The sequence below is a fragment of the Oxyura jamaicensis genome, chromosome 3, assembly GCF_011077185.1.
Source record: "Oxyura jamaicensis isolate SHBP4307 breed ruddy duck chromosome 3, BPBGC_Ojam_1.0, whole genome shotgun sequence".
Taxonomy (NCBI): Eukaryota; Metazoa; Chordata; class Aves; order Anseriformes; family Anatidae; genus Oxyura; species Oxyura jamaicensis.
Genome location: NC_048895.1, coordinates 112,823,994 through 112,850,818, shown reverse-complemented (window position 1 = coordinate 112,850,818; position 26,825 = coordinate 112,823,994). Strand labels below are relative to the sequence as shown.

Here is a 26,825-nt window from a genome sequence, read left to right as displayed (position 1 = left end):
ATTAGAAGAAGCAACTGAAATATTGTGAACAGGCAGAAGCAGACCCAAAGATGTAGGACAGCTACCAGGACCTGGGAGGATTATCAGAGGTCTCAGGCTGGGCTGAGAACATTAACTCAGCTCACCTAAGCTTTGCTTAAGTAATCCCCAAACTGTTAATGCTGTGCTGTTTTTATGGAAAGGTGACTCGTGCTTGGATATCTCAGAGCAAAGAAGAGATGGAAGGTAGCAGAAAAGGAAAAGCCAGGTAGTTTTCTAATGCTAGAGAGCTGGAGGGTGGAGGTGACTTCTAAATACTTTTAAAGTTGTTCACAGTTGTCGGTGCAGATCAGGGAATCTTACAGTGTGCTAAAATGTATAATAATTAGTGGCTGGTGTATTGACTGAACCCAGCTCCTTGCTCCTGCTGTACATCAGCACAGTAGCCTTCCCACATCGTGCAGCCCAACACATTTTGGTGCCTGCCCAGCTAGTAAGTGGGCATCCAGCATTTGCTGTGCCCAGCAAGCCTTATGGCTGCAGGGTGGGTTTCGGGGGGGGGGGGGGGGGGGGGGCTGGAATCTCTGGTAACCAAAAAATAACCTCCAAAAGTTTGTCTTGCTACTCTCTGCCTACACTCGGGCTCCTGCCAGTGTCCAAAACAAATTTGTTTTCTTGATCCTGGGATGTACAACTCACTTCCTGGAACTCATTAGAAAGAATCAACAGCTAACTCTAAAATTGGTATAGTTACAACTTGAAAACGGGAAAATTCTGGCCAAAATCAGTTGGCACTGGCTAAATGATACTGCAAGTTGAGTGAGCAGAATTTGGCCCCCATCAGAAGTGCTGCAGTCCCATCTCAGGGACCACTGAAATACTCATTTCTCAAAGCAGGACTCATGTTTCCCCCACATTCCCAGATGTAGCAGCTGGCTTGCAAAACTGTTCAGCATCAGGGCACGTATGCAGCCCGTATATGATCCACACCCAGGTCGTGCAGGTTAGAGAAAGCCAGGACTGATTGTCTACTGCCCCCAGCAGCTGCAGGGAAAAATAACATCTGCACCGACAGCTCCGAGCTGGTGGCCATGCTTCACGAGAACTTTGCCATCGTGACCTGTCGCTCAGCTTGAGAGGGATCAGAGAGTAAGAGCCTGCTGTGGAAAATAAATCTGAGTGCAAGGTTTGAGTTTGTAAGCTCACATGTTCACTTTCAGAAGTTTCCCTTCCACTCCTCGGTTTGATACGCGAGCACGGCAGAGTCACCTCGTGCTTCCTGCGGAGATGACTGTGTAGGGAAGGACCTTTGTAGATTGCCATCAAAGCAGCAGACAGACAGCTGGGGAACATCCACATCTGGGTGTGCTGGTGTTTATTGCATATTGCATTCCATATAAATTCCATATGGAGTCAAAATCATTTTGGACTTGGTACCTCCTCCAAGCCAATAGCTTAATTAGGAGTGTTTTGTTTTGTTGTTTTCTGAAAGGAGAGCTGCAGTCCAAGTGCCTTATTATAGGTTTATACATTGCTGTGCTCTTAATATCAAAGCTTTAATTTGGCTCGAGGCTCACTTCCCCGTGGGGGAAGGGTTACTGTGCAACTGTAGTGAGTTACACAATATTTCTCCAACAGAAAAGCAAAGAGCGTGAGTTGGAGACTGTTGTGATAATGCACGAGAGGAAGTCAAAAGCAAGTCCGTGCGGTAAAGGGAACCTACAAACGAGATAACGCAGAGCCTCATACAGATTGCAGTCTGATGGCCAGTTCCTGTAAAGCAAGAAACAGAAAATCAGATAAAATAGAAACATTCACAAGATGTCCATTTACAGTTACAAAATGGCCACTTCGATGATACAACTGTTGGCGACTGGATTCCAGTGGCCATCACTTTGGATTAACTGCACACCCACAAGTAGCACTGAGAGGTCTGAACTGGTTGTCATATTGCCCATAGTCAGAAGAAGACTCTGCCCAGAAATGATGGCAACCCGAGTAAATAAAAATGAAGAAATTGGTATTTTTGTTGTCCAGGCTGAAGATGGTAAAGAGATGTTGTTTGGCTCTGTCTTGGTTATGTAGATCTGGGAAATAAATCGAACCTGTCCTAGTCTCAATTCACTACATTATCCTTCTCTAGGAAGCGAGGGTAACTGCCAGGAGAAGGTTCTTGACAGTGGTTTTTAATTAGACGGTACAATAGTTTTTTTCAAAGGAAGTAACAATCCATTTGCAAAGGCTTCTCCTATTAACTCAAAACATTTTCCCCCTTACTAATACATTGAGGCTGACACCAAATTCCTCCTTGTTTTTGACGTGATGTTACTCATGCTAATTGGGGATATAGTGAATGGTGTTATGAAGGATTATTTGCACGAAATAGTCAAAACAATCAAAATCAAACACTATGAGTGGTGGAACAAATCTTCACTTACTGTTTTACTCCCTGATCACCACTATAGGAATCCTGTACCTAGGCACATCTCTGCCTTTGTTATGTAGAACAGAAATGGGATCCAACAGAAATGGGATCCAAGAAAGTCTTTCAAAATAAGCAAACACCCCTCATCAAAAAAAAAAAAAAAAAAAAAAAAAGCAGTGCTGAGATATTGATTGTGTTCTCATTGAAATGTGCCATGCACACTTTCTGCACCACACATTAACTTACAACCATCTTCACCAGAATGGAAAATCTGACAAACAATTTTCTGTGGGGACATAAGAATGCAGGATGGAAACCTCCAAACTGCGTGGTCTTTAAGGAGCAGTCATGCATTGAACTAAAACTATATCCAATATTGTAGTATCTTGCTGATAGATGACATAAAACAAATTTGTTACTTAGAGAGGCATGTTGATTGGCTTCACACAGGGCGTGAATGAAGAGAGACATCTAGACTCTCTTTTATCCAGATGGAATTCCTAAGTCAATCAAATAAACATAATAATAATAAGGTTAATCTGGTCTTTACTCATTCAACAGAGAAAAACAGAGATGTGGATCTAATTACATAAATATTGTAAAATCAGTTTGCATTTATCTCTTTCCACATCTCCTTGGTACAGCCCTGGTTCAGCATGCTTTACACAGTCCTTTTTGGTCTGAATGATTTAATTCTGGGTCTAAAACCATTCAAGATTTCTTTGAACAAGAAAATCTTGTTTTCTTTGGAGCATTTTGAAGTAGACATAATTACAGTGTTGCAAATGTGATGCTCTGCTTAAGGAGCTGTCAGCATTTCCATATTAAGCCTCTATTTTCAGGGGTTAACAGAATTGCCAGAAAAAAATGAAAAAAAGAAGAAGAAGAAGAAGAAGAAAAAGAAGAAAATAAAAAGAAAAAGAAAGAAAGAAAAGAAAGGAAAGGAACGAAAAAAAAAAAAAAAAAAAAAGAAAAAAAGTGAAAAGAGGGGTCCATTATTGCCTGAAACTTAGTGTTTCGTTTTTTTAGTTCAGGAGGGAGGTTTCAAAATCAAATTGTGCAAAATTAATTTGCACTGTAGGCTTGCAAAACTGTTCGTGTCACTTTTTTTTTCATATTTTTTTTTAGGAAAAAAAAAAAAACAGCCCACAATAAAGCCCACTTACTTTGCTTGCTTCTACTGTACGCTGCTCTTCAAAGTTAATGTCATTTCCATACAATACCCCCAATGTAATATGCCTTAGAGGCAGCATAGATTGAATAAGTGACTTGGAGCCAGGGACTCCCAAGTTTATAATTTAGCCGCTGACTCACTGTGTGGCCTCAGGCAAACCACGTAACTTGTATGTCCTCATCTATGGTATGGTCTCAATTTTCCATTGTGTTGCACAACATGTAAGGAGCTCTGCTCATGTTCAATAGGAGCTTAACCCGATGGTGAGTGGGTTACAGGATGCTTGTAGAGGATTTGAGACTTATGCAGCTCCCACTTGCCAGGTTTTGTCTACTTATTTCAATCTGTAGGAGATATATCTTCACTGAGCTGGTCCAGGTGGGCATTTGGTGGAAGCATCTCCATCTGCAATTTCTGAGTCATGGAGAGCAGTCTGTCTCAATGCTGGCACCGAAGTAATTTTCTTCAGAACTTGAGCAGAAGATCTGAGAGGTTGTTTTGGCTGAATGTGTAGGCTGCTATAAACTGCACCTGCTGGAAACTCAGCAAATGTTGACCATTTCTGTACATCTTCAGCTTTCCTTGTGTCTTCATGCCATTTCTCTTCATGTCTGAAATTTTCCTCTATCATGAAGCCTACTTGCTTTTGCATACAGAGGAGAGCCAAACTCCTGTTTTATCTTCTTGTCACGTGGAGGACATGGACAGCTTGTGTGAACAGTAGATGATGGATAGACTTTTTTCCTGAAGAACAGTAACCCCTAAGAAATAGTTTTTTCAGCATTTAACCAGAACTGAAAAAGGCCCCTTCACAGTAAGTACTGGCATGGCGTAGACCTCTATGATTGACACCACATTTGTGGGATCATGAGAGTAGAGCTATAAAATTAGAAGAGACCATTTTGGTCACCACTTCCAGTTGTTCATATTGCAGGCAAATGCACACTGGTGGTAAGTTCAGATGTGTCTACAGAAAGGTCCCAGGCCACAACATATCCCAGCTTCCAACCCTTATAGCCATCTGCAGACTTGTAATAAAAGACCTAGCATTGCAGCTGGGATGTGTCACGGAAGGAGAACAAGAAAGATTCAATGGGCTGCCAGCGACCTGGGCCAAGAACAGGGCAGACACAGTGAGACTGGACAGATCTAGACGGGCAGCAGCTCACAGACAGCTTTCCTCTCTCCTAAGGGACCTTTGTTCAGCCAGAGACAATCACAAAAAACAATGTGGCTTCAAAAAACGTCCTCTTTCTTCTTCACCCCATGTCTACACAAGCTGCCAATATCTGGTCACTTTTTGACCTCATGGAAACATTTGTCTTTTACTACATCTTGCAGTGTGAGCCCTGCAGATTGACTGCACATTTTGTGAAGATTCATGTCTTTGTTTTCCTTTTCTTCTTCTTGAATTTGCCACTTAACAAAGACCCTCTGATGTCCTCAGTCTTTTCCATATTGTCCACATAGCAGTGCTCATGTGGTCTCAGCTTCCTACCTATGGAATGTGAATGACAGTGTATAATGTATTCTAGTATATATAGGATGGGAACATAGGAAAACATAGGAAACATAGGAAATGATCCAGTATTCCCTGACAGTTAACAGAATAGTTCTGTGTATCTGAGAAGATGCCACTAGAACAGATTTAAATGAGTGTCCTGCCTTTAAACATTCATTTCGATCCTTATATTTTCCTAAACTAGAAACTGTTAGAAACTTTTTATAAAACATGATGCTTGCAGAAAAAAATGTTTATTGTTAGTGTGAGGAAAAAAAAAAAAAAAAAAGACTTTTTTTTGTTTGATTTGCTTGGGCTGTTTCAGCTCTAAACTGTATTTACAGAAATTGCTTATTCACCTTATGAAGGTTATTTTCTTATGACTTTGATATCTTATTGGTTGGGCTTCCTTGTTGGAGTGAATCTCCATTGTTTCATAACAGATATGGAGCTCTCAGCATGTACACGTAATGCTAAAGTAGATTGATGTCAAACTAGCTTGATCTACTGAAATTTTAATTTGTTTAGACCTGACCTGAACAATATTTGGATCATATGAACTCAAATTATTTCCATCAGTTTCTCCTAATGGAAAATTGAAACATTTCAGGAAGATTAAGCTTTCCTAAGAGCAGCACTGTTTTTGTACAAAACAATTTGGTATTTAAAAACAAACAAGCGAACGACAACAGAACAAGGAAACAACAACCACAAAAAACACCAAGATTGGAAGTTTCTGAGCAGCTGTACTTGCCTATTCTCCTGACTTGATATGAATGCTGTGGAGCTATGCTACTAAATCAAAATGCCATTTTGATCCATGGGAAACAATGAAGTTTTAATTGAGTATTACATGAATAAAGATGTTTTTCTTCAGCCAACTAGTCAATATTAACTAGTCTGCCAGCAAGTCTAACAAGGTGTGAGACAAGTCGCATAAAATTAGGATGCTTTACCAAAATCAGAGTGGGTGATAACCTTAAAAAGTAATACCTACAAGGCAGGAGACTGATAAAAACAAAAGTAATCCTCCTTTCTGCTGGAAAACATGTTAAATTGACAATGTGCACCAGATTGTATAGTAGTTTATGGGATTTGCAAGGCCTACTTGGTAAAACAGTACAGCTTGACATTTCTAGACAGAAAAATATTTGAAGGACCTGGGAAGAGCAGCCTCAGACATTCAGGAGCGTCTCCCCAGATGCCTTGTTGGGGTACATAAATGGTGATATAGTTTGGTTGTCCAAGTCAAAGGCAGAGGCACGAGGCTGGGGAGGTTTGTAAATTCATCCCTTGTTGATTTGGAGGAGAAAGACTTTACTCATACTTAATGCATAGATGTAATATCAAGAAGAGCTGAAGATCTATAAAGCTCAGATATCGACTTTCTAAAGTATTAGCTGATTGGTCTCTTAGAGGTGACTGCAAGATTTCTGTAGTGCTGAGGGGCTTTCATTTGAAGACTTCTGCAGTGTCAATAGTGCTGAAAAGACTTTTCAAACATGGCGTTTTTTACCTTTTGCCAAAGGCATTTCCGAAGAGGACCCCAAACCTTTCCCTAAAGCCCTTCTTGCCCATAATTAAATTCCAAGCTTCTCTCCTGTAGTGATGGAGACACCAATGTGCCAATGCTGCCAGCTCTAGACACCAATGTGCCAGTGCTGCCAGCTCTTTGGGTACCAGCTCACAGATGATGATGGTACTGGAAGAAATGGTTTTCTACCACCACTGCTCCATGGTTCTGCCTTTGCATAATGGCTGAATACAACTGACCCAATGCCACAAAGGAGCAGAAGCACTGCTGGACCAGAACATACTCATGGGTATGGGTGTCGCCAAGCCACCTGGCTTGCTCTGGAAAAGAAGACTTTCTCTTTAATAACAGACGGTGGTAGTGAGACATGAAAATTAGGACATATTTTCATTTGATATTGGAATATCATGAGCATCAGTTATTTTGGGAAGGAGTCCAAAGAATACTTGGAGAGAGTCTAAAACTGCAGATGAATCCACAGGTTTATTTTATTGGGTGATTTCAGTTCTGCCAAATATTTGTAGTGTAAAGAAATCATAAAAATTGCTGGTGGTCCTCGCCTGGCGGGTACTTCTCACATATTTGAGACAGTTGTATGAACTGTGACAAGAATGTTTGATCTATTAGCTTAAAAACAAATTAGAGTCTTCAAGAGAAATAAATGAAGTATAGATGGTAGAAATACATTTCTCTTATCTTAGGGAGACCAGGAATTTTTGCCCCCAGGCTTTATTTGCATTTAATTATCGCAGCTTGGATTTCCTCTACTGCATGCATGGAGGTTTAGTCTGCCTCATTCCATCCTCTGTTCTGAAATAACATTAGTACCTGTTAATGATTATCATTGTCAATTATGTATTCTGGTTACATGCACATTATAAGAAATATCAGTTTGTTTTAATAAATCTTCAAAAGGCAGCCTAAACCTGTGCCTTATCTTCTTTCTGCTTTCTAATTTATTTGTTTTTATGGTTATGATATACAAAAGACACTGCTTGCTTCCAGGGACTGTGAATGGATATCTACTCAGCACTTCAATACCAAGTTGACAGGGAGAAAGGGTTTTATTTAGCATAGTTTTCCAAATGAACCGAGATGGTCATATATCTCAAAGATACATAGAGAAAGAAGTGAGGAATACAGGTCTCAAAGTCCCAAACATTCAGTTATATTCATACAAGAAAACCTAGAGGCACAGTGAATCCATAGATGGCTTATTGTGAAGCATACTAAGTTGCTGAGTATCTGATGCTCTGATGCTCACAGTATAGCAATTCTAGCAATTCTTCCTTTTTCTTTTTTTTTTTTTTTTTTTTTTTTTAAGATTATTATTTGCCAGCTGTAGTCCTGATTGCCTAACTTCTCATTGGCTTGTAGGGAACAAGAGCAGTCCCATATAAAAAAACAAATCAGCATTTTTAAAGAGAATTTTGTTCTGAGGATTTGTGCAAACTTGATGTTTATGCCATTTGCCCATGCAAATTTTCAGGATTATTTTCATTCGCTGGACAGGCACTGAAATGTCCACTCCAAAAGGAACACTTTAACCAAGCATTCTTTATGTGGTGTTCAATTAATAAACAGGAATATGCCTTTCTAACCCTGTGGGTAATGATTTTTCTGTTTGCTGCTACTGTATGTAACCTAAATGAATGGGGCATTTATACACCGTCCTTTCATCTGGGATATCAAAGCACTTTATAAATATGGGCCAATTGGTCTGATGTGCAACCACTGAATTGTGGCCTTCTCGGGGGTGGCATGCGGTTGACATTTTGGCTGGCAAAGCACATTTGAAAATCAGGAGCTTTTGGCTTTCTCAGTTGGGCTATGTTTGGAGGTAGGGTGAGACTATACCTGCCCAACACCAGGAAGCAACACCACTGCCTACTTTCCATCTAGGTAAAGTATGGGCTTTGGCTAAGAGCATAACCAAGGCATCTTCCATTACTGTATCACTAATTTTAATCCAGCCCAAGACAGTGGGTGTCAAAAATTATTACCATATGGTAAGCTGGTAAATTGCCACAAGAAAATGAGCTTGGTGGTCCCAGATTAGTTTCATATGGACAGGTGTTTTCACCACAAAACCACCATCATAACTGCTGTAGCTGCTGGGTTTCAGAAGGGAGGTCCAGGACTGGGCAGGCATTGGTAACACAAGTGGTGCTTCTAGAGGTGGGGACTTGAGGGCAGAGAGATTAAGTTGTTTGCATCTGTTGAGGTGTTTCTTGGCATGTGTGTCTACTTCAGTTTCCTAAGCTGTCAGCTAGCTTGTAAGGTGCTCTCTCTCATTATTGTGGCAAGTGCTTTCTCTTAAGAGAAGCCCTATGCCTCTCCTGCTTCTACCCTGTTAAACGACGGTCACAAAAAATTCAATGGGAAGTGTGTATCAAAGGTATTAAGTTCAGACCACACAAGTGGTCTTTAACTTCTTTAGTATGCCTTGGAAAAGCCTCCAGGAACACAGGGTTGGAAGAACCTTCTGGGTCACTGATCCCAACCTCCTGCTATTGTAGGCTTTCACTTTGCATAATCCTTTGGAAAAGCTGACTGATCTTCAAAAATATGGACAATCACAGGAAACCTCATAACCTCTCCATACAAAAAAAAGGTGGCAAATCTCTTTTGCACTTCTTAAACATGTTTCATTCAAAAATTGCAAACAGTTTTGCAAACATGGAGTTAAGAATTGCCGTACCAGCAGGAAGGAAGAATTACCCTTAGACTGGGACAATTTGGATGACAGAAAAATCATGAGGCAGATAGCAATCCCCATTCAGACAAAGCTCTCAGTGACCTGAGGGCTCTAGCTCCAGTACAGATATCCAAGTCTATACAACCAAACTGATGAGACAGGCAGGCATTAAAATTGGAGTTACTGACTCCTTTTAACACACTTTCTGGATGCTGATGCTAAGAGTACAGGTCCATCTTTGTTCAACATATCTCACAGGGATTTCTTAAAACTTGTTACTTCAGGGGCTGATACCACTCCTACTGCACAGTCCTTATCTCTTGTGCAGATGCTATATTGGCAAAAGTTAGTGACTCTGTGCTTGTGAACTTGTCTGCAAAGCATATGGAATTAGCCATGCCTGGGAGGAAGAGAAATCCTGGATAACGAGGTGCAGAGGCCAGATGTTGATGCACTGAGGATGATCATCCCCAAAGCTGTGCAATGCTTGGAGTAAGCAACTTGGATGTTTGAGTGATTTTATTTGCTTCTATGGAGAAAGAAAGTAAGAAAAAATAATGTCTGAGTATGTTTTCTCAGGCTGTGGTTCTTAGAACTGCTCATTTCATAAAGTATCTCTGCAGCACATGTATAAGGAAAACTGAGAATTTAACCAAAATTCACGTGCTTTCTCAGCTTTTCAGGATAATCTGGACTTTAGTGGAACAGCTGCTTGGCCAATAGGTGGTAAGGCTTTCTAGTTTTCTGACAGTGACTCTCCTCACAGTGCACCAGGAAGACTGGGGATGAAAAGAACCAACCTGCAGAGAGGGTACAAGTGCTCATAATGGGCTTTCTAGGCCCTGCATGGGTACAGGACATTGCACTGGATTTTTGGCTTCCCCAGGCTGGCCTGGCTGTACGTTGGTGTTTCAAAGAGCACTGCCTGTTAATGTTCCCTTGGCCAGCAAGAGGGGAACTGCAACCCCTGCCCCTGCTGTGCCTGGCACACTAACACGCTTCCGTGCCATCGTACTTCTCTAAGATCAAGTGCATTTGCTTTGTGGTTCTCCCAGGCCACTTCTGCTACAAAAATACTCTTCCTTACTGAAATATGGCGTGTCAGCTAAGAAATCCATATGAACCAGGATGTTTCCTACAACAGTTCGCATCTCACCTTTAGCTCAAGATGAATACTCCTACAGGCTGAGAAAAGGAGCTGTGCTACATGGTGTGCTCAGCAGGACTGGCAGATCTTACCCCAAAACTCTAGGTTTCACAGGCATCTGCCATGACGTGGTTACATATTTTTAAATCACTTTAGTCAGTTTCCTTTGCTTCTTTTTCTTTTTTCTTTCTTTTTTCTTTCTTTTTTTTTTCATTTTTTTCTTTTTTTTTCTGTAACAACAGAAACCCTTTTCTCATCAGAGTCTCATTCAGACATAGACATGGAGCTTAGGTGTTGTGTTTTTCCTTTAGGTCAAGTTAGGGTTGCTTGAACTGGGGATGTGTGCTCATCAGGGGGTCAGGGGATCTTGAGATGCTGAGGTCTAACTCTATTCTGAAAAGCTCAACTTCATGCAGCTTTTTTTTTTTTTTTTTTTTTTTTTTTTTTTTTTTTACAAGTGAAGCTTTCAAAATCCTGTAGACTAACAGATATGGTTTTAAACACTACTGAATTTGGACCTTGGAGAGCAAAGATAAATACCAAATTTGGGGTTGTCTCTCGACCAAAATTTTGAACGTCCTGAAGATTGCAGTGCTTGGATTTCATTATAAATGACAAAATTCAGGATAATGACAATGTTGGTGTGCACATCTTGGCTGACTCACAGCAATGCTCTGCATTTGGATTTTTGATTGAGCCCTGTCTCTAATTATAATGCCACAAGGACTGGCTGAGAGCAGTGCCTCCATTTGACGTCGTATGCAATATGTTGGACTGTGTATTTTATTCCAAACCTCTGCTGCTATTACATTGAAAGTATTAGCTGTAGTGTGAGCTATCCGGGGATTATTTGGGCTTTTAGTAATCATTTCCAAAGGTGTATCCACTTTCATAATGCCCAGAGAGTCTGAGCAACAATTTTTTCTCAGAATGGGCTCTTTGTCTCCATGCCCGTGTTTCCAGTATAATTGACACCTACAGAACAGATGTATAGATGGATGCAGGGTTTTTCTTTCTTTTTGCTTTGGAAGCCTTACCATCTACCTTCTAAGCTGGTATCAAGCATGACTTTGCTTGTTGACTCATTTTTGGACTTCAGCAGCTGCCCCTTGGCTCTTCCACATCGCTGCTTCATCAGTCCGGATCGCCTCGTGTTCCTGGTTGCATTCAGGGTCCTTCTGACTTTGGTCTCCTGATATTCCTGACCTAGCACAGACTACCCAGCTGACTGTGTTCCTGACTTCCTTGTTAACGACAAAATGTTCTCTGTTCACAGCTCAGTTTCTTTCCATAAAGTTAATCAAGCAGCCCTCCTTTTACAGGGCAGCTGACCCTTTGGTCTTTCCTCCTTCTGGCATGCCTAAAGTTCCCAAAGCTGCCAAAATCCCCTCCCTCCCTTTTTTAAGGCAGTCTCATGAGTAAAAAAACAGCTCCCACAGGAATGAGAAGCTTCTTGGCATATAGAGGAACCACCCCCAACAGTGTGCGTGCATTGTGCCCTTAAAAAGCTTCCTCTTTCCATTAAAATGCATCATTGGAGACATTGGTGTATTTCTACTAGAGATGAGTCCAAACCATGAGGCTGAATCCAAACATAGTCAAAGTATGAGGTTACTTAGCTGGGAGTCGGAGCTCAATGTATGCTTTTTGGCTTGAGCTGGTCTTCTGTTTGCGCAGTGCAACTCAAAGAGCATCACAGCACTGTTGGGAAAGCTGCTGACACAACTAAGAAACCGAGTGGTAAAGGCTTGTCATCAAAATCAACAAACCTGAAGGCAAACTGGAACCTGGTATCATGAGTAATTGTGACCCCCTGCCCAGCCACATAGAGCAAACTTTCTCCTTTCAATAGTCACCAGGTTTTATGAACAACAACAACAAAAAATCAGTTGCAGATGAAGGAGAGCAAGATCTCCCTGCATTAATTTTACTGGAAAGAAAAGAAAAATCTCCTTCTTTGGGCTTAGTCTGCCTGCATCTTTGCTGTGTACTGAACTGCAAGTGGTGGCTTTTCATTTCTTTAATTGACAAACACCATCCCCTAAACATTTCCAGGCACAGTCATTTTCTTTTCTCAGGTTTACTCAGTGGTTCTTACTGAGGTTTGCATTTTTCCATGCATGTGCTGAGAATATACGTGCCCCTACAATCTCATCTCTTGTGCTATGACAAGTTTTGATAATATAATTCATAAACAACTTCATTTTCTGGGTCTTTCTCTTTTTTTTGCAGCTATCCTGTCTTTGGCTACTTGCTCCTCCCTTTGCAGCAAACTGCCCTATTTACTAAATACCGCAGAGCTTGCTGAGCTGTAGCATTTCATTCCATTTGTCTCTCTTCTTAAGGGGCTGATCTGTCTTAAAGAGATTTTTCTCTTTTAAAAATAATTTTGCTGTGGTTTTACAGTCAGCATGGCTTCCCCCCTACTCCCCCCCCCCCCCCCCCCCCCCAAAAAAAAAAAAAAAAAAAAAAACCAGTGCAAAACAAAACAAAACAAAAAGCCCTGTAGGGCTATTTCTTCTCCTTCTCCCAAGATTATGCTGGTATAACAACATTGACGCCAATTAAATTATTCCTTTTTCACCCTGGTATATAAGAGATGGAGCTCTGTAGGATGGGATATACTCAACATCTTCTCAAAATCATGGCTGGAGACTGGGCCAGAAGGGAATCTCCATCTATCAAAGGGATCTCAAAGTGCTTTTTCATCTTCAGTCTCTCAAACAGAGAATACAACCATCTGCCAGCAGGATGCAACTACCCCCAGGCTGAAATACATTTAACGTGGACAAGAAGGCAAAAGGAGTACAACAGAGCCCTTTAGGAATGTAAGCAAGGAGTACAGTGTCCAGCTGAAATTAGTGTTACTATTTGCCTCATGGAAACGCTTGGGAAGCCCAGCCAAATTCAGGGCTCCAGTCTAGAAGAGCAGCCGCAGTGAGGGCAGTCTCTGTTCCAGGGCGCTTGCAGTCCCAGTGACAAATAGCAATCAGACCGCGGGCCAGCAAGAAGCTGAGCCAGGCAGAACTAAAATATCCCTGTTGGAGCACGGTCCCATGAGACCAGTGTTATGTCTTACCAGAAACAAAGAGAAGAGCACATTTCCAGTCTCAAAGACTTCTCTGTCCCATTAAGGAAAACTCCAGACTACAATTAGAAAAAAAGAAAAAAAAAAAAAAGGCAAGAAAAAGAGACACAGCCACAGCGTGCCAGTTTGTGTACAAAGTGCAGCTTTAAAAAAGAGGGCATGGTCCCAGGAGAAGGCTGCTAGCACCCTCTCGGGCTTGTGGCTCTGGTTACCTTGCTCAGGAGGGCGGGAATGTGTCCCCATAGGGAGATTATCCCTGCCCCAAGCCCAGGGCCCCTGGGTAAATATTGACTCAGAGCAAGGAGCGGCTGAATCACTCCTTCCTGCCATGCCGAGGTGTCTCCCTCCACCCAGCGGGTGTCCAAGCCCACCCTGCACAGCCCAAAATATCATACGGGATTTGGGACCAGTGGTATTCGAGTGACGTGGACTCTGACGGAGAGACAAGAGTTCCTCTGTGTAGGGCTGACGTGTTTGTTTGCTCTCCAAGTGGGCGAACGTCTTCTCCAGCTGGTTATTCAGGAGGACACACAGTAGGAATGGTGGGCAGGAAAAGGGTCGAGGGACTGGGGATCTCCTAGCACTGTTCCTCCACCCTCATCACATGCTTCACACCCCAAGTTATTTGCTGGTACACCGCTGATAAAGATGTGCCACCATTAATAGCAAAGGAAGAGCCTGGGTTCATGAAAACTATGCCCTAAAGTGCATTAAAATGGCAGTGAATTTGTGAGAAGGGGTAGGGAGAAGATCCAGTCTCAGTTGTCCAACTATTGGCAATTCAGGATCCAACCATAAGGCATCACAATCATGGATCATATCCCCAAATCTGTTCAGGTCATAATCTAAGGGCAATGAAGCAAAGCCCACGGAAAGCTCAGGACCAAGCTGTGGGGACCGCTGGCTGAAGCTGTGAGCAGGTGTCACATATATTTGGGTGGCTACTGGCTAGTCTAATCGAACAGGACATAGGGGAAGGCTAAGGCTGGAGTCGCAAAACAGGTCTGGGTTTCATTTCAAGTCTGCTGCAGATTTCCTAACTGGGTTCCAGCCTGTAACACAGAAACGACACCTTCCTCCTTCACCGAGCTGCTCAAGGCTCAGTGTTGGAAGATTTCAAAACTGATTGAAGATCTCAGAGAAAAAAGAACAAAAAGTAAGAACGAAAAGCATATGCTATGGACCTCTTTATATATATGAGAAGCGCTGTATTTATATATTTCAAAACTGGGCACTGAGTTACATTTTCATTCCCCAGTACAAAGGCAAATACATTCCAAACAAAGCAATGTTGTTTCAACAAAGAAAGGGTTGAAATCTCTCCAGGGCTTCATTCTGTCTCATTTAGATCGGGCGTAAGATCTTAAAGCAGAGTTTAGTGGTCGGCCGATCATGTTCCTCTGGGAAATGACAGAGTGGTAATTCAAAAAGGGTAGTGAAGTGCAGCATTGTCTTGGTCTGCAGGACTGTTCTTCAATAAAACCAGAGGCTCACCCGGCTTACAGGAGAACATTTTGTTCCAAAGGAGCTGTGGCTCTTCATTAAACAAAAGAATTCACCTCCGGCTAGACTTGGGTGTAAAATGAAAATGTTCTTGGAGACAAAATGTCTTTGTGAAGACAGCATTTCCATGATTCCTGTCATGATTGCCTGGGCATATCTAGCAGCTGAAATTAAAGTTAGGACAAAAGGTATATCTTCAGGGCACCATCTTGCTTTGGACGTGTTAAAAATTTCATTCAGACTTTGGAGGGGGTTTCAGTTCAGGCCAGGAGCCCTGAGGAGGGAAATAAGCACCCTGTGTCCTGTCTGGCCATGGGCTGGCACTCACCCACTCTGCACTGAGGACCCAGATTAGATCATGAGTAAGACTAATCTTTCAGGACTTTCCCGAAAGCCTTTCCTTGGAGTAAACAAGTTCTCCCACATCTGACAGAAGAGATTGGGAAAGAATCCCAGGGTATCTAAATACAAAGAGTTGTGAGATATGCCTCCTCCCCTCTCCCAACGCACTCGGGTAAGTTCACAAAAAAAAGATGCAGTAGGGTCATTCCGGGAGATAACTCATGTCCAGACTGGCATAATTCAGGTGTTCAGATATGGCTGCCTCCCATCCAGATGAACTCTGTAGGAAAGATATAGCCCATGCAGTTCTTCATTGTATGAACACTTGAAAAAACACCTCAGGCTATGCGGTTTCAGGGGATTTTCACTACAAGATTATTTTCCTGAAAATGGCACCATCCCTCTGGGGATGAAGCATACTGGGAAATATATGAAAATTTAATGGATTCTGAAAGTTAGTTCCTACTTTTCTCATATACTTAAGTCAAGATCATTCCCTTATCATCTTCACATCTAGGGGCTCTTTACTGTACAGCCAAAGTGTCCACCTTCAGCTTGACAAGGAGGTTTTGGCCTGCAGGCTCTTAGGCAGCACAACAGCCAATCTGTTCTTGTAGACATGCTCTTCTGTGCTATGCCTAGTTATAGCCTCCTGCAAAGCCTCTCCCTTTCACCCAAAAATTGATGATAAATGAAAGCCAACAGCCTTGGTTCTTTTAAAGGTTGGAGAAGAGACTTCCCACACTTTTTATCATAGTCTTTTGCATTTAAGTACTGTTTCAAGAGCTTGAGAAAAGGTGCAAGACAAGGACTGCTAGACTATTATCAGTCTGCTATGATCTAAAATTCTTATATGGACTATCAGGCTTAGCAGAAGCCTTGTGCTAGGGCAGTCAGAAAGACATAGTCACCCTACTTCAGAGGAAAATGCTGCCGTTAAAAGTCTTTGAGAAGGGCAATCTCACCTGCAGCATAACATGACACAGATTAGGGGGAACCCAGTCTGGACGTAGTATATTTAATTAACCAGCCCAAGAAGAGCCATGTAGCATAGGCAACAGAAGTCTGTCCACTGCTGGTTGAAAAATGTCCTTGCCGGACTCTCCATAGGAACCTGAAATCTTATTGACTCATGTGTACTGAATTTCCAGACCTGACTCACTGGCTACAAAAACCATAGGATTGCATGGGGTGTCTCATACTTTTCCTGGGAAAAAAAAAAAAAAAAAAAAAAAAAAAAAAAAGATTAATATAGCTACATTTGGTTAATAAATATTTGAATTTGCTTTGAAAGCTTCAGAGCATATATATAAAGAAATTAAACAAATCTCAATCAGTAAAGAGAAGAAAAAATGTATGGACTTTCAGGGTTTGTTTCTATAAGATTCTTGGTTACCTCAGACTTTCAGTTAAAGGCAAAAGAGACATCTCCTCTCTCTCTCTCTCATTTTATTTTATTTTATTTTATCTCCTAATACCTTCTGAATTTCATCTGATTGATAAGTTTATACTAGGGCCACATGTAGCAGGAAGTGATATTGAGAAAGGTGTGAAGAGTACCACCACACAGATGGTTTTGGAGGATGTGTTATCTGGCTCATCAGTATCAAAAATCTGCTGTGTAAATGGAAATACTTCATCACATAATGTAAAACTAACCTGGGAAACTAATTGCTGCAGCAGTTGAAACCAAAACCTCTCCAAAGAAACAAGGAATAGGAAAGGAAAATAATAATAATAATAATAAAAATAAAAGAAAATGAAAAAAGAAAGAAACAAAAAGAAAAAGAAAAACAAAAAGAGAAAGAAAAAGAAAGAAAAAGAAAAAGAAGAAGGAAGAAAAGAAAAAGGGGAAAGGGAAGAAAGAGAAAGAAAGGAAAAAAAAAAGGAAAGAGATGGGCAGTTTACAGGGTTAATAAGAACATAATAAAGGCATTTAAAAACACAATAGAACTTATTAAGGAAAGAAAACAGGACTCAGAAGAATTAAACGTGATGGAAGGGCTATCTGCTTGAAGATAGAAAAAGCCTTTTGGGTTTCTCTGTGCTGTAGCTAATGCACAGATCCCAAAAGGTAACGGAGTACCCACTCTAATTCCAGTTGCAGTTCATGCATTTGTAGTCCACTTTATTGATCTTAAATCAAATTTGTTGGTTTGCCTTGTACAAAAGGTGACCCTAGACAGTGTAAACATCTCTTTGGGGACAAAAAAAATCTGATTCATTAGTGGAACATTAGGGCAATTTCCTGCAGCAGACCATGGCATTACAGCTAATGAAGAACTGAGAGCAACTTCCTTGGAGGAAGCAGTTCCTGACTGTTCACTGAAGCAAAAGACAAGAGCAGAGGGACTTCTGGCCTGATCAGCTACTACAATGCTTTTCTCTCTTTGCTTTTTCTTCCAGCTCTCTGGAAGTAGCCAACTTTAAAATTTTAGTTTCAGAGGACCTAAACCCTCTCTCTAGCCACTTCTCCATCCTCAGCGAGTTGCTGGGAAGGGAAGCCTGCATGGGTGGAGAAGAGAAAATGCCATTGCAGGGCTACAGTGAGCACCAGCCTTGCAGCCTCTTTATACACAACAGACTTCCCCACTCTTATCTTATTTCTGTGCTGCAAAGGAGAAGGAAAGATGGCTTTCCCAGTTTCAGAAGATGCATAAATACAGGGGTAGAGTAAAGGAGCCATCACAGAACTGCGCCGGCAATGTCAGTCGATGGGAAAGATGAAAGTGGGCTCTGCTCCTGTCTCCGCCGGGGAACCCTGTCAAGGCATTTCATTTTTCATGTGTCTGGCCCCCATAAAGTGCAGCCTGTGTGAGACTCGTCTACGCAGCGCTTTGAGCACAGCAGGAAAAATGTGTTAGGCAATGAACATTGTCACGAGGAATTGCAGGCTGCCCAACAGCATTACCTCTCCAATGTGCCTACCTCCTCTTTCCCCGCTCCTCCACGCTGAGATGTCAGGGCATCCACAGAGGCTCTGCTGTTGTAGGAAGCAACAGGAGCTGCTGAACACTTCAAGAAATCTGGATTTGTCCCATAGGTGTCAAAGGAGGACCTCAGGTTCCTGGAAAATCTGGTCCCAAATGAGTGTAAAAATGCACATTTTGTCAGGAAGTGAATAAAGTCTCACTGAAATTAAGCCAGAGACAAAGATGAAACAGCAGATGGCCCATGACAAATTGTGAGAACAAATTTGTTCGCATGACATGGGAATAAGTATGTACTCATAACAGACTGTTACTCAAGAAATTTTGAAACAGCACAGCTCCACAGGAGTCATAATGTGATTAGTCACATAAAGCTGATCCAGCTAGGCCTGGTGTATTGTACCTGAAAAAAAAGAAAAATAGACCCCCTTAATGAATACAATAATAGTAATTTAAAAATAATAGTAATCCAAAGAGATGCACAAGTTTATGAAGTCAGAAAGGCTTTCTGTTGCTCCAAAACTCATAAGCGATTTAAAATCTTTAGGGTAGCTCATGGACTGCTATTAGGATGCTCAAAAAAAAGTGAAGGGCCAGCAGAAGGAGCCTTGTTGAAGTGATTCAACCAGGAGGTTTTTAATCTCACAGCAGAGAGACAGAGTCAGGGTATTTTTGTTGAAAGGTCTTGGCCTCTGAAACAGACTTTGCCACATGCTCCATTACAGCATGGTTCTGGTAACACAATTATTTCCAAAATCCTTTTTTTTTTTTTTTTTTTTTTTAAATTGTGGGTGAGTTTGAGTTTCATAACTAGAAGAACAGTGCTGATTTTGAATGCTGTGATCTATTGATATGGTATATTATTATTTTTTTCAAATTAATATTTCATACCAGACCCCTGAATTGAGTACCCATACTTAATTGCATTAAATCACTTTTTTTTTTTTTTTTTTTTTTTTTCCCCAATAAAGGTTCTAATATCTGCTATATATAGATTCATTTGGGATGTTTCCATTATGCAGAGAAGAGTAGATTCTTAGGATAGAAATGTGATTTGCTTTATTTAAAAATGCTTCAGAATAAGCTTGCCTAATACTTTTATGAATTAGACACGCACTCCTAACTAAGCTCCTCACTCAAAACCATGTCAGGGATTCACAGCCTTTATTTGTCTGGATTCTTAGAAAATTAGGGGCTCGACGCAATGTCCGGAGCCAGATTGAATTTCTAAAATCACACATATGTAGACAAGGACCAGGAGTGCTCACAGTGATGATTTTATTCAGACCTATTTTAATGCAATATCCGGCAGTGTCTTTAACCTGGTGCTGGAATTTCATCCCCTCCAAGCTTGAATTACAGGACGAAGCCCTTCTAAGCTTGACTATAGACCAACAGTGGGAAGAAACGCCATTCTGTATCCAAATCAAAACTGAGCAGCACAAAAGGATTGGCTTTTGAGAGGCCAGATTCAGATTCCTAAGATGGAATTTGTCCGTGCAAAAGAAGTACCACCCTTGCTTACGCAAATGCTGCTATTGGACTTGCATTTACCACAAGCTGCCAGGACTTCAGTTTCACTTCTAACCAGAAAGAGGAGGCAGGAGTATATTTAGACTTTCTTGGGAAGCAGCTGCAATACGAAGTGGGAGTGTGTGCACGCACTCGGGCTCGCAGGCACACACACACACACTGCTAACTCGAGAGCAACTGCAGAAACCAAAGCAGAAAGGAGGGTGCACAAAGGCCTCCTGCAGTTGCTGCATCACTGGAGGGACCGCATTACTCATTTCAGCACCTGAACATCCTTATCATCGAAATAGGTCATCTGATCAGTGCTGACTCAGTTAGAAGATTATCACCTGCTGAACCTCCAGCTCATTTCTTGAAGCACTGTGGGAGCCTGAGCCTCTGCTCTCTTGCACCTTACACCTTAGCTGCATGATTTTATGCCTTCCATGGAATGCAGAGGCAACGCTGCCCACTTAAAATTCTAATTCAATAAGAATTTCCTCAATACATCGATATACAAATCACCCAACTCCCACCATTTAGAAGTTAGCCCAGCTAGGATAGCTGACTTATGAGAAGTGCTGAAGGGGAAGGGACACTCCAGCGCACGGTTGTCGCACCCTTCGTAGGGACCTGATAGCCTGGGACAGCTTATTCCCAGAGGTGCTGCTTTCTCTGCTGGAGCCCAGAAGACTGGCTTGCATTAAATGCCAGATAAATGGCTACAGTCAGATGAGCTGAGTCCCATGCAGCATGCCAGTCAGTGGAAAATCACACCCTTGCTTTTCCCTCAAGGTTTCTCCTTTACAGACCTTTCCCTTGTTAGCTGACAAAGGACTGAGAAATCAGAGTTTGCAGCAATTTCGCTGCAAGGCAGATAAAATCAGTAGTCAAACAAAAGCAGCTAAGATAGCCAAGACTGCCTGAAAAGTTAAATTCATGCTCTTCTCATACAGATGAATACATTTAAAACAACTTTAGTTTCCCCATTCTCACAGGCAACCCATTAATCTTTTGGTAACAACCATTATCATGGGCAGGCAGCATAGCAGGATATCCTGTCTCTCGTTACTGTATCACCTGGCTTATTTACAGTCCTGTGAAGATCCTAAGTCATCTCAGAGGTGGCAATGTAGAAGTATTTCCCTGTTACTTGCAAATGGGGATCACAAAGATGTGAAGATGCTTTCTCTATAGAAGATCCATTGTAGGTCATCTTATTTTTAGGCATGGGATTTTTCTTTTGAAATTTAGGCATTTCCAGGATATGGTATGCATCGCTGAGTTAGCTATCCTAAGTTATTCCCATTTTCTTTATTGTCAGCAAAGAGATGAAGATATATCTCTTTGAGAATACAAGAAGCAGTTAGAAAGGGTGCTAGATAGAATTCCTCTTTAGAATAGAAATAGATATTCCCATCTAAGCACCCTTTTCCATGAAAGGTTGAACCGGATGATCGTTCAAGGTCCCTTCCAACCTGGGCTGTTCTGATTCCATGATTTTCTATATATTGCTCATTCTAGCAATAAAGAGGTAATTCAGCTGCCCTGTTGGCAGAAGTTTGCTTTAGCATGAGATGTATTACTTGCCAGAACTATTTAATACACTGCCTGTGAAGAAAGGGCAGGAAATTAGATGAGATGTAGACAGCTATACTGTAGGCTGCTGAAGCTAAAGATGGCATGAAGCCAGTAAACTAGTCCTAAAGGATGAGACCAAGTTCCCTTATGTCCACAGCAAGAAGTATCTCTGAAACTATTCAGAGAGCTACAGGCTATAAGACTTCCCTTGGGGACTTTAGATGTACAACATAACAAATATAGGTGTTTTCAGAGAATTTCTTCACATTGACATTTACAGTTCAGTTATTTAGAAGAACTGAATCCCAACCCAGGCTTTCTGGGTCCTAGATTAATTTACCTAATGGGTAAACTTCCTTTTATTCTAAGCTAGAAGCCTGCCTTGAACAGTCAGTCTTTGTATGTGGGAGTAGGCACTGCAGACTGTAGGCATCTGTGGCTGGATGTACAAAAAAATACCCCAGAACCAATAAACAAAAACAGAAGAGTTTTGATGAGTTGCAACATTCAGATAACACAAGCAAAATTGAAAGGGAATGAAATGTGTAGAATTACTCTGTTGTATATGACAAGCAATTGTGTCAGCTTGCTGACATGCTTCATCATGGTTAGGTCTTCCATATTCCTGGGCTTCCTCAAACATGTCCTAGCAATTTTGTCCATGGAAAAAAAAGAATTGACCCTAGTTGACCCTGTTTTGAGGATTTGGACTAGACGGTCTCCAGAGGTGGCTTTCAGGCTCAGCGGTTCTGTGATTCTACAATTTTCATACTCGGCTTGGGTTGCTGGATGCAGAGCAGTCAGGTCAGATCCCATCCAGACAAGCAGTTGCCCCGGGTGCACGGGCTACACTGCATCAGCTGCGTGCACACCCGGCTGCTGAGCGGAGCTGTGCAATAGCTTCCACATGTCCTGGATGTGCCGGGCTCCCTGCACGGGTACCCAGACACCCATGTGGAATTTCTTAGATGGAAGTATGGGAGCCTGATCAAGCTGAGCAAGATGTGCTTAAAAGGCTACATGGCATAAATAAATCTTAAGGGGGGATTAGGGAGATGACAAGGCTGTGGCTTCTGATAGGGAAGCCATGCTATGTTTGGAAAGACTGCAACTAAAAGGAAGAGCCTTTGGTGACCAGATTTCTGTCTCTATTTTTGTCTGTTAGTTACTGCTCCCTGTATTTTAATCTTGATGAGACTTTAACCATTTAAGAATCGTTTGTGACACTTATTTGTCACAGTGCTGGACCAGATTATCTCAAGGTTTGTTGAGCTTCCTCTGCTCTCCAACATACTGAAAAACATTACACTTAATTTGGTTTGTTTGGCCAGTGTAGACAGGGATTAGCCATGCTATATATGGACCATAAACGCTGCTCTGGTTAACACTACAGTTGAGCCAAACCTGAACCTTTCATCTCACTCTTTGCAAGCTTTGGTGGTTTGGATGGAAGTGGCACCTGGATTTGAACTGTGCTTTATTTTTGTTTTTGTTTTCAAAAACCCAAACCCTATCAATAACACTTTGGGAAACCAACATCCAGCATCCTCAGCCCACCTCTAGTGAACAGGAATTGAGCGCCTGTGTAGGCAGTGGCTTTGTGTTGGGAAGAGAGCCAATACACAAAGGAAGGAAACTGTCTCAAGCAACCTGCAGTAACTTTCCATAAAAATCTCAGTGACATAAGGGCATGTTGAATTTTGTGTCATAATCCCCTCCAAACAACATGTGTGTTTGTTTAGGGAAGACATGGTGGTCTCATGTGGAACAAAGATGGACTTTTGTAGGCTGCATGTCTAATTGGTTTGGTGTTAGAAAGACAAGGAAAAGCCTTCATTTGCTTTTGACTCACGGTTTCAGTTTGCTATCTGGAATACCAAACCAACCTATAATAAAAACAAATTTCTCACAGCATCAGATTTTTTAGATGCCAGAAATAATAATAGCATGATGTTAACACCTCAGTATTTGGCTTTCTTTAGGTTGTCTTAACCTAGATAAATCTACTAATTTCTGTCTTTGTACCCACAGAAGTACTTCAAAATTTGCACCTAATTGCAACAGAAGTAGTTTTAAAATCCATCTATCTTATGCAGACCATTCTTGAAGCATCTCACCACCTTCTGTGTAATGCATTCCCAATGCTGAAATAAAAATCCTGGCCATGGTATAGTAATTCCATGTATGCAGATCTTTGAGGCTGCTGAAAGGCTGATGTTTTCTAATATGTTTCTGGCTCTCAGAATCGTTGTAAAAGTAAGATCATCCTTACCGTAAAGTATTTACCAACTGGGCACGGTGGGTACAACACCTAGGACCATAATGTGGCTTGCCAGGTTTTTGCATATTCCCCAGAGGCTACTTTATCATCTTACACGGTATACACTGGACTCAGTCCAAGCATGAATGTTTCTGATGATTTCAGCGGACATTGGAGGAGGTCCACTGTACTGCTCGTAGACTGGCATAGGTATCAAGCTGGGATGCACAGCATCAACAGCTTCTTTCTCACCCTCTGCTTTGTTGATTCACATAGCTGAAGCTGCTAAATATCTACAGACAGGGATCTGCATGTAAGTTGAATTGGGTATCCTCTCATGCTTCCACACAAAAATAAAATTGTTGAAGAGTTTAAGCCACCAACGAGCTTTTTGCTGCTTCTAGTGTTGACCTGTTCAATCAAACTGGAATGCTGAAAACTGGGACACTATGAATTAGCAATTAACTGCAGCTCCAGCAAGCCCTCAGGAGAGTTGTATGTATGGCTGTATGTATCTCTCACAGGAGAGATACATACCCATGAAATGTCAGTCAGAACAATGTGGAGTTCTGCCCATAGGCAGAATGAGACTGGAAGGACAATTTATATTTATATACTTATATTTATATATTATATATTTATATTTATAATGTTAAGTTGCATGTTTACCTACAATGGTCTCTTAGCTCTGAGTTTGTCTAGTTGGCCTACAGAAAGTATTACTAGCAGAAATTCTCCTGTGCATCAAAGATGCCTAGTCCCACTGAAGTTAAAGTAAGCAACAGTCTGTTTATATTTGTGTGACTCAAGTCCCATGATGTATCTTCCTTGCAGACTCAGAGCCTTGCACACCAGATGCCCCACCTGCTGCCACTTCACCACCAACTTCTGAAGATCCTGGACCTTTCACAGCTCCTACATCACCCTCCTCTTCCTCTGATCCTGGTACTACATCATTTTCACCACCATTACCTGCCTGTGTCGCAGCCTTACATCCCAAACCACCTCCTATCTCGCCATCAACATCAGCTTCTGCTGGCACAGTTCATGCTGGACTCCATTCTGTTCCTGCACCCCCTGCCTCTACTTCATCCCTGCACCCTGGGCTTTACCTGCCGGTGGTCCCACCTGGCGGTGCCACCCACCTCATCAACTGGCTGCCCTTCCTTGCCTCTGCCACGCTCGCCACCATTCGAGGGAAGGAGGAAGACCAGCCACCCATAAGGACGTGCTCCTTGGAAGGCGTGAAGCGATGCAGCAGCACGCCCCCGCAGCCCTCCCGGGATGGAAATCACCAAGGGTCATCTGGAGGAGATGGAGCTCCAGAAACTGCATCCCCACCATCAGCTGCTCACGCCATGCCCCCAGGCTCTGAGCAGGCGTCAGTGAACGTGAGCGACATCCTGGCAGAGCTGCGGACCATGAACAGCCATCTCTCCGTCATCGCCCGAGCCCTGACCCAGCTGGCGGCCTCGCTGGCACCGCAGCAGGAGGCGCGTGGCACCCCACCTCCATAGTACCCAGTCCTGCACTGGCTCACCCCGCTCATGGTCATATTATCTGGGGACATCACAGGGGTGACATTAAGTGGGGACACCCCACCAGGGATGTCTGGAGGAAAGGGACTCTGCAAACCTGCCCATACGGTCTGTGCCATTTCATTTCTGTGTTCTCTGACACAGGCCATGACAAACCCCACTGTTTTTTTTTGTTGTTGTTGTTGCTGTTGTTGTTTGTTTGTTTGTCTGCTTTTTTTTTTTGGTTTGTTTGTTTGTTTTTGTTTTTTTCCTATTTGTTAATTTCCTCCTTGTAAACAGCTGCATATATTAAAAAAGAATAGTTTTGTGGTCTTGTTAATAAAATTGTTTATATTTCTTGTGTTCCTTTCAGATGTGCTTGCTCCCCTCCTCTCACCCATTAACCACATGAACACTCAGAAATTGGTGAGGTTTTGCGCTGAAAATGTGGAAAATCTGAAGTGGTGAGAAATTACCCACGACAAAATGCTCAGGGAGGTGACAAAACCCCTCAGAGCAGCATGGGGGAACACAGACAGGAAAGTACACAATACAAATCTGCAAATAAATTCCTGTTTCTCTCAGGCCAAGCTGCGTGGCACTGCTCTGTTGAAGCTGGAGCATTTCCCGGTGCATTAAATCTCAGGGTAATTGTAATTACCAACACAGGTAAGGGCTGTGATAAATTGTCTTAAATACAATGTGAAGTAGCTTTTTGTGATAAAATGTCCAAAATACAATGCAAGGTAGCTGTCTCAGCAATATTTGGTCTGAAGAGCTATGAAACATCCTCTTCAACTTCTTGTCCTTTGAGAGCCTGAACTGAAAGCAGTGCAGCACTTGGCTGGAGTCTATCAGGTATACCTGGTTTTTGTTTGTTTGTTTGTTTTTGTTTTTGTTTTTGGGTTTTTGTTTGTTTGTTTGTTTGTTTTTGGTTTTGTTTGTGTTTGTGTTTGTTTGTTTTTTGTTTGTTTGTTTGTTTTGTTTTTTAAATGGGCTGAGCTAATTTACACCAATTAGCCAGGCACAGGTGGATCAACCCACCAGCTTCTCCCTATTGCTAAGCTGCAGCGGCTTGCCTACAGGTGGAACCAAAGGCGTGAAACCTTGAGCAATCCTCTTCGTGGATAGTCGGCATGGGAGACATGGGGAAGAGCTCTGGAGCACTAATATCTCTCATCCCTCCAATATTTGTACCTTGAGGAGCAGCCAGTGAGGTTTCCTTGGCTGCTGCCTGGCTTGGCAGCAAAAAAAATAAATAAAAAATTGGCCTGTAGAGCAAATATCCATCAGTCAAAATAAAATATTGTCCTGAAGATGGGCCAAGCATGGGGCCAGTGGAGGCTGAGCTGGGCCACGTGGCTGATAAGGCTTTCACCCCAATGAATTAAAATGAACAAATAGCAAACAAGAGCAAAGAAAGCCCTCTGTGAAGTTCGGTACGAGCTTGCCTTAATTTAGCTGTGCAGCCCTTAGATATCAGGATCTGAGGCCATCTCCAGGAAAAACCCAGACAAACAGACAGATCACCAGATAAGATTAAAGAGGAAGTACTCTGTATATCTGCAAATATTTCTGTTACAGATGAGCCTAAGCCACAAAGATTGAATGAATATACAAACTTCCCTAAAGCT

At 42.0% G+C, this 26,825-nt stretch overlaps 1 protein-coding gene across 2 annotated transcripts in view; it reads left to right on the top strand.

The window, feature by feature from the left end:
• The window catches only part of RUNX2 (RUNX family transcription factor 2), a 148,618-nt gene extending 123,240 nt beyond the window's left edge, over positions 1-25,378 (top strand). For both annotated transcript variants that reach the window (XM_035321097.1, XM_035321096.1), the window contains one exon: positions 24,509-25,378. In XM_035321097.1, coding sequence (XP_035176988.1) covers positions 24,509-25,191 — 683 coding nt within the window. In that variant the 3' untranslated portion in view covers positions 25,192-25,378. The remainder of the gene's footprint in view (positions 1-24,508) is intronic.
• Positions 25,379-26,825: the final 1,447 nt, after the last annotated feature.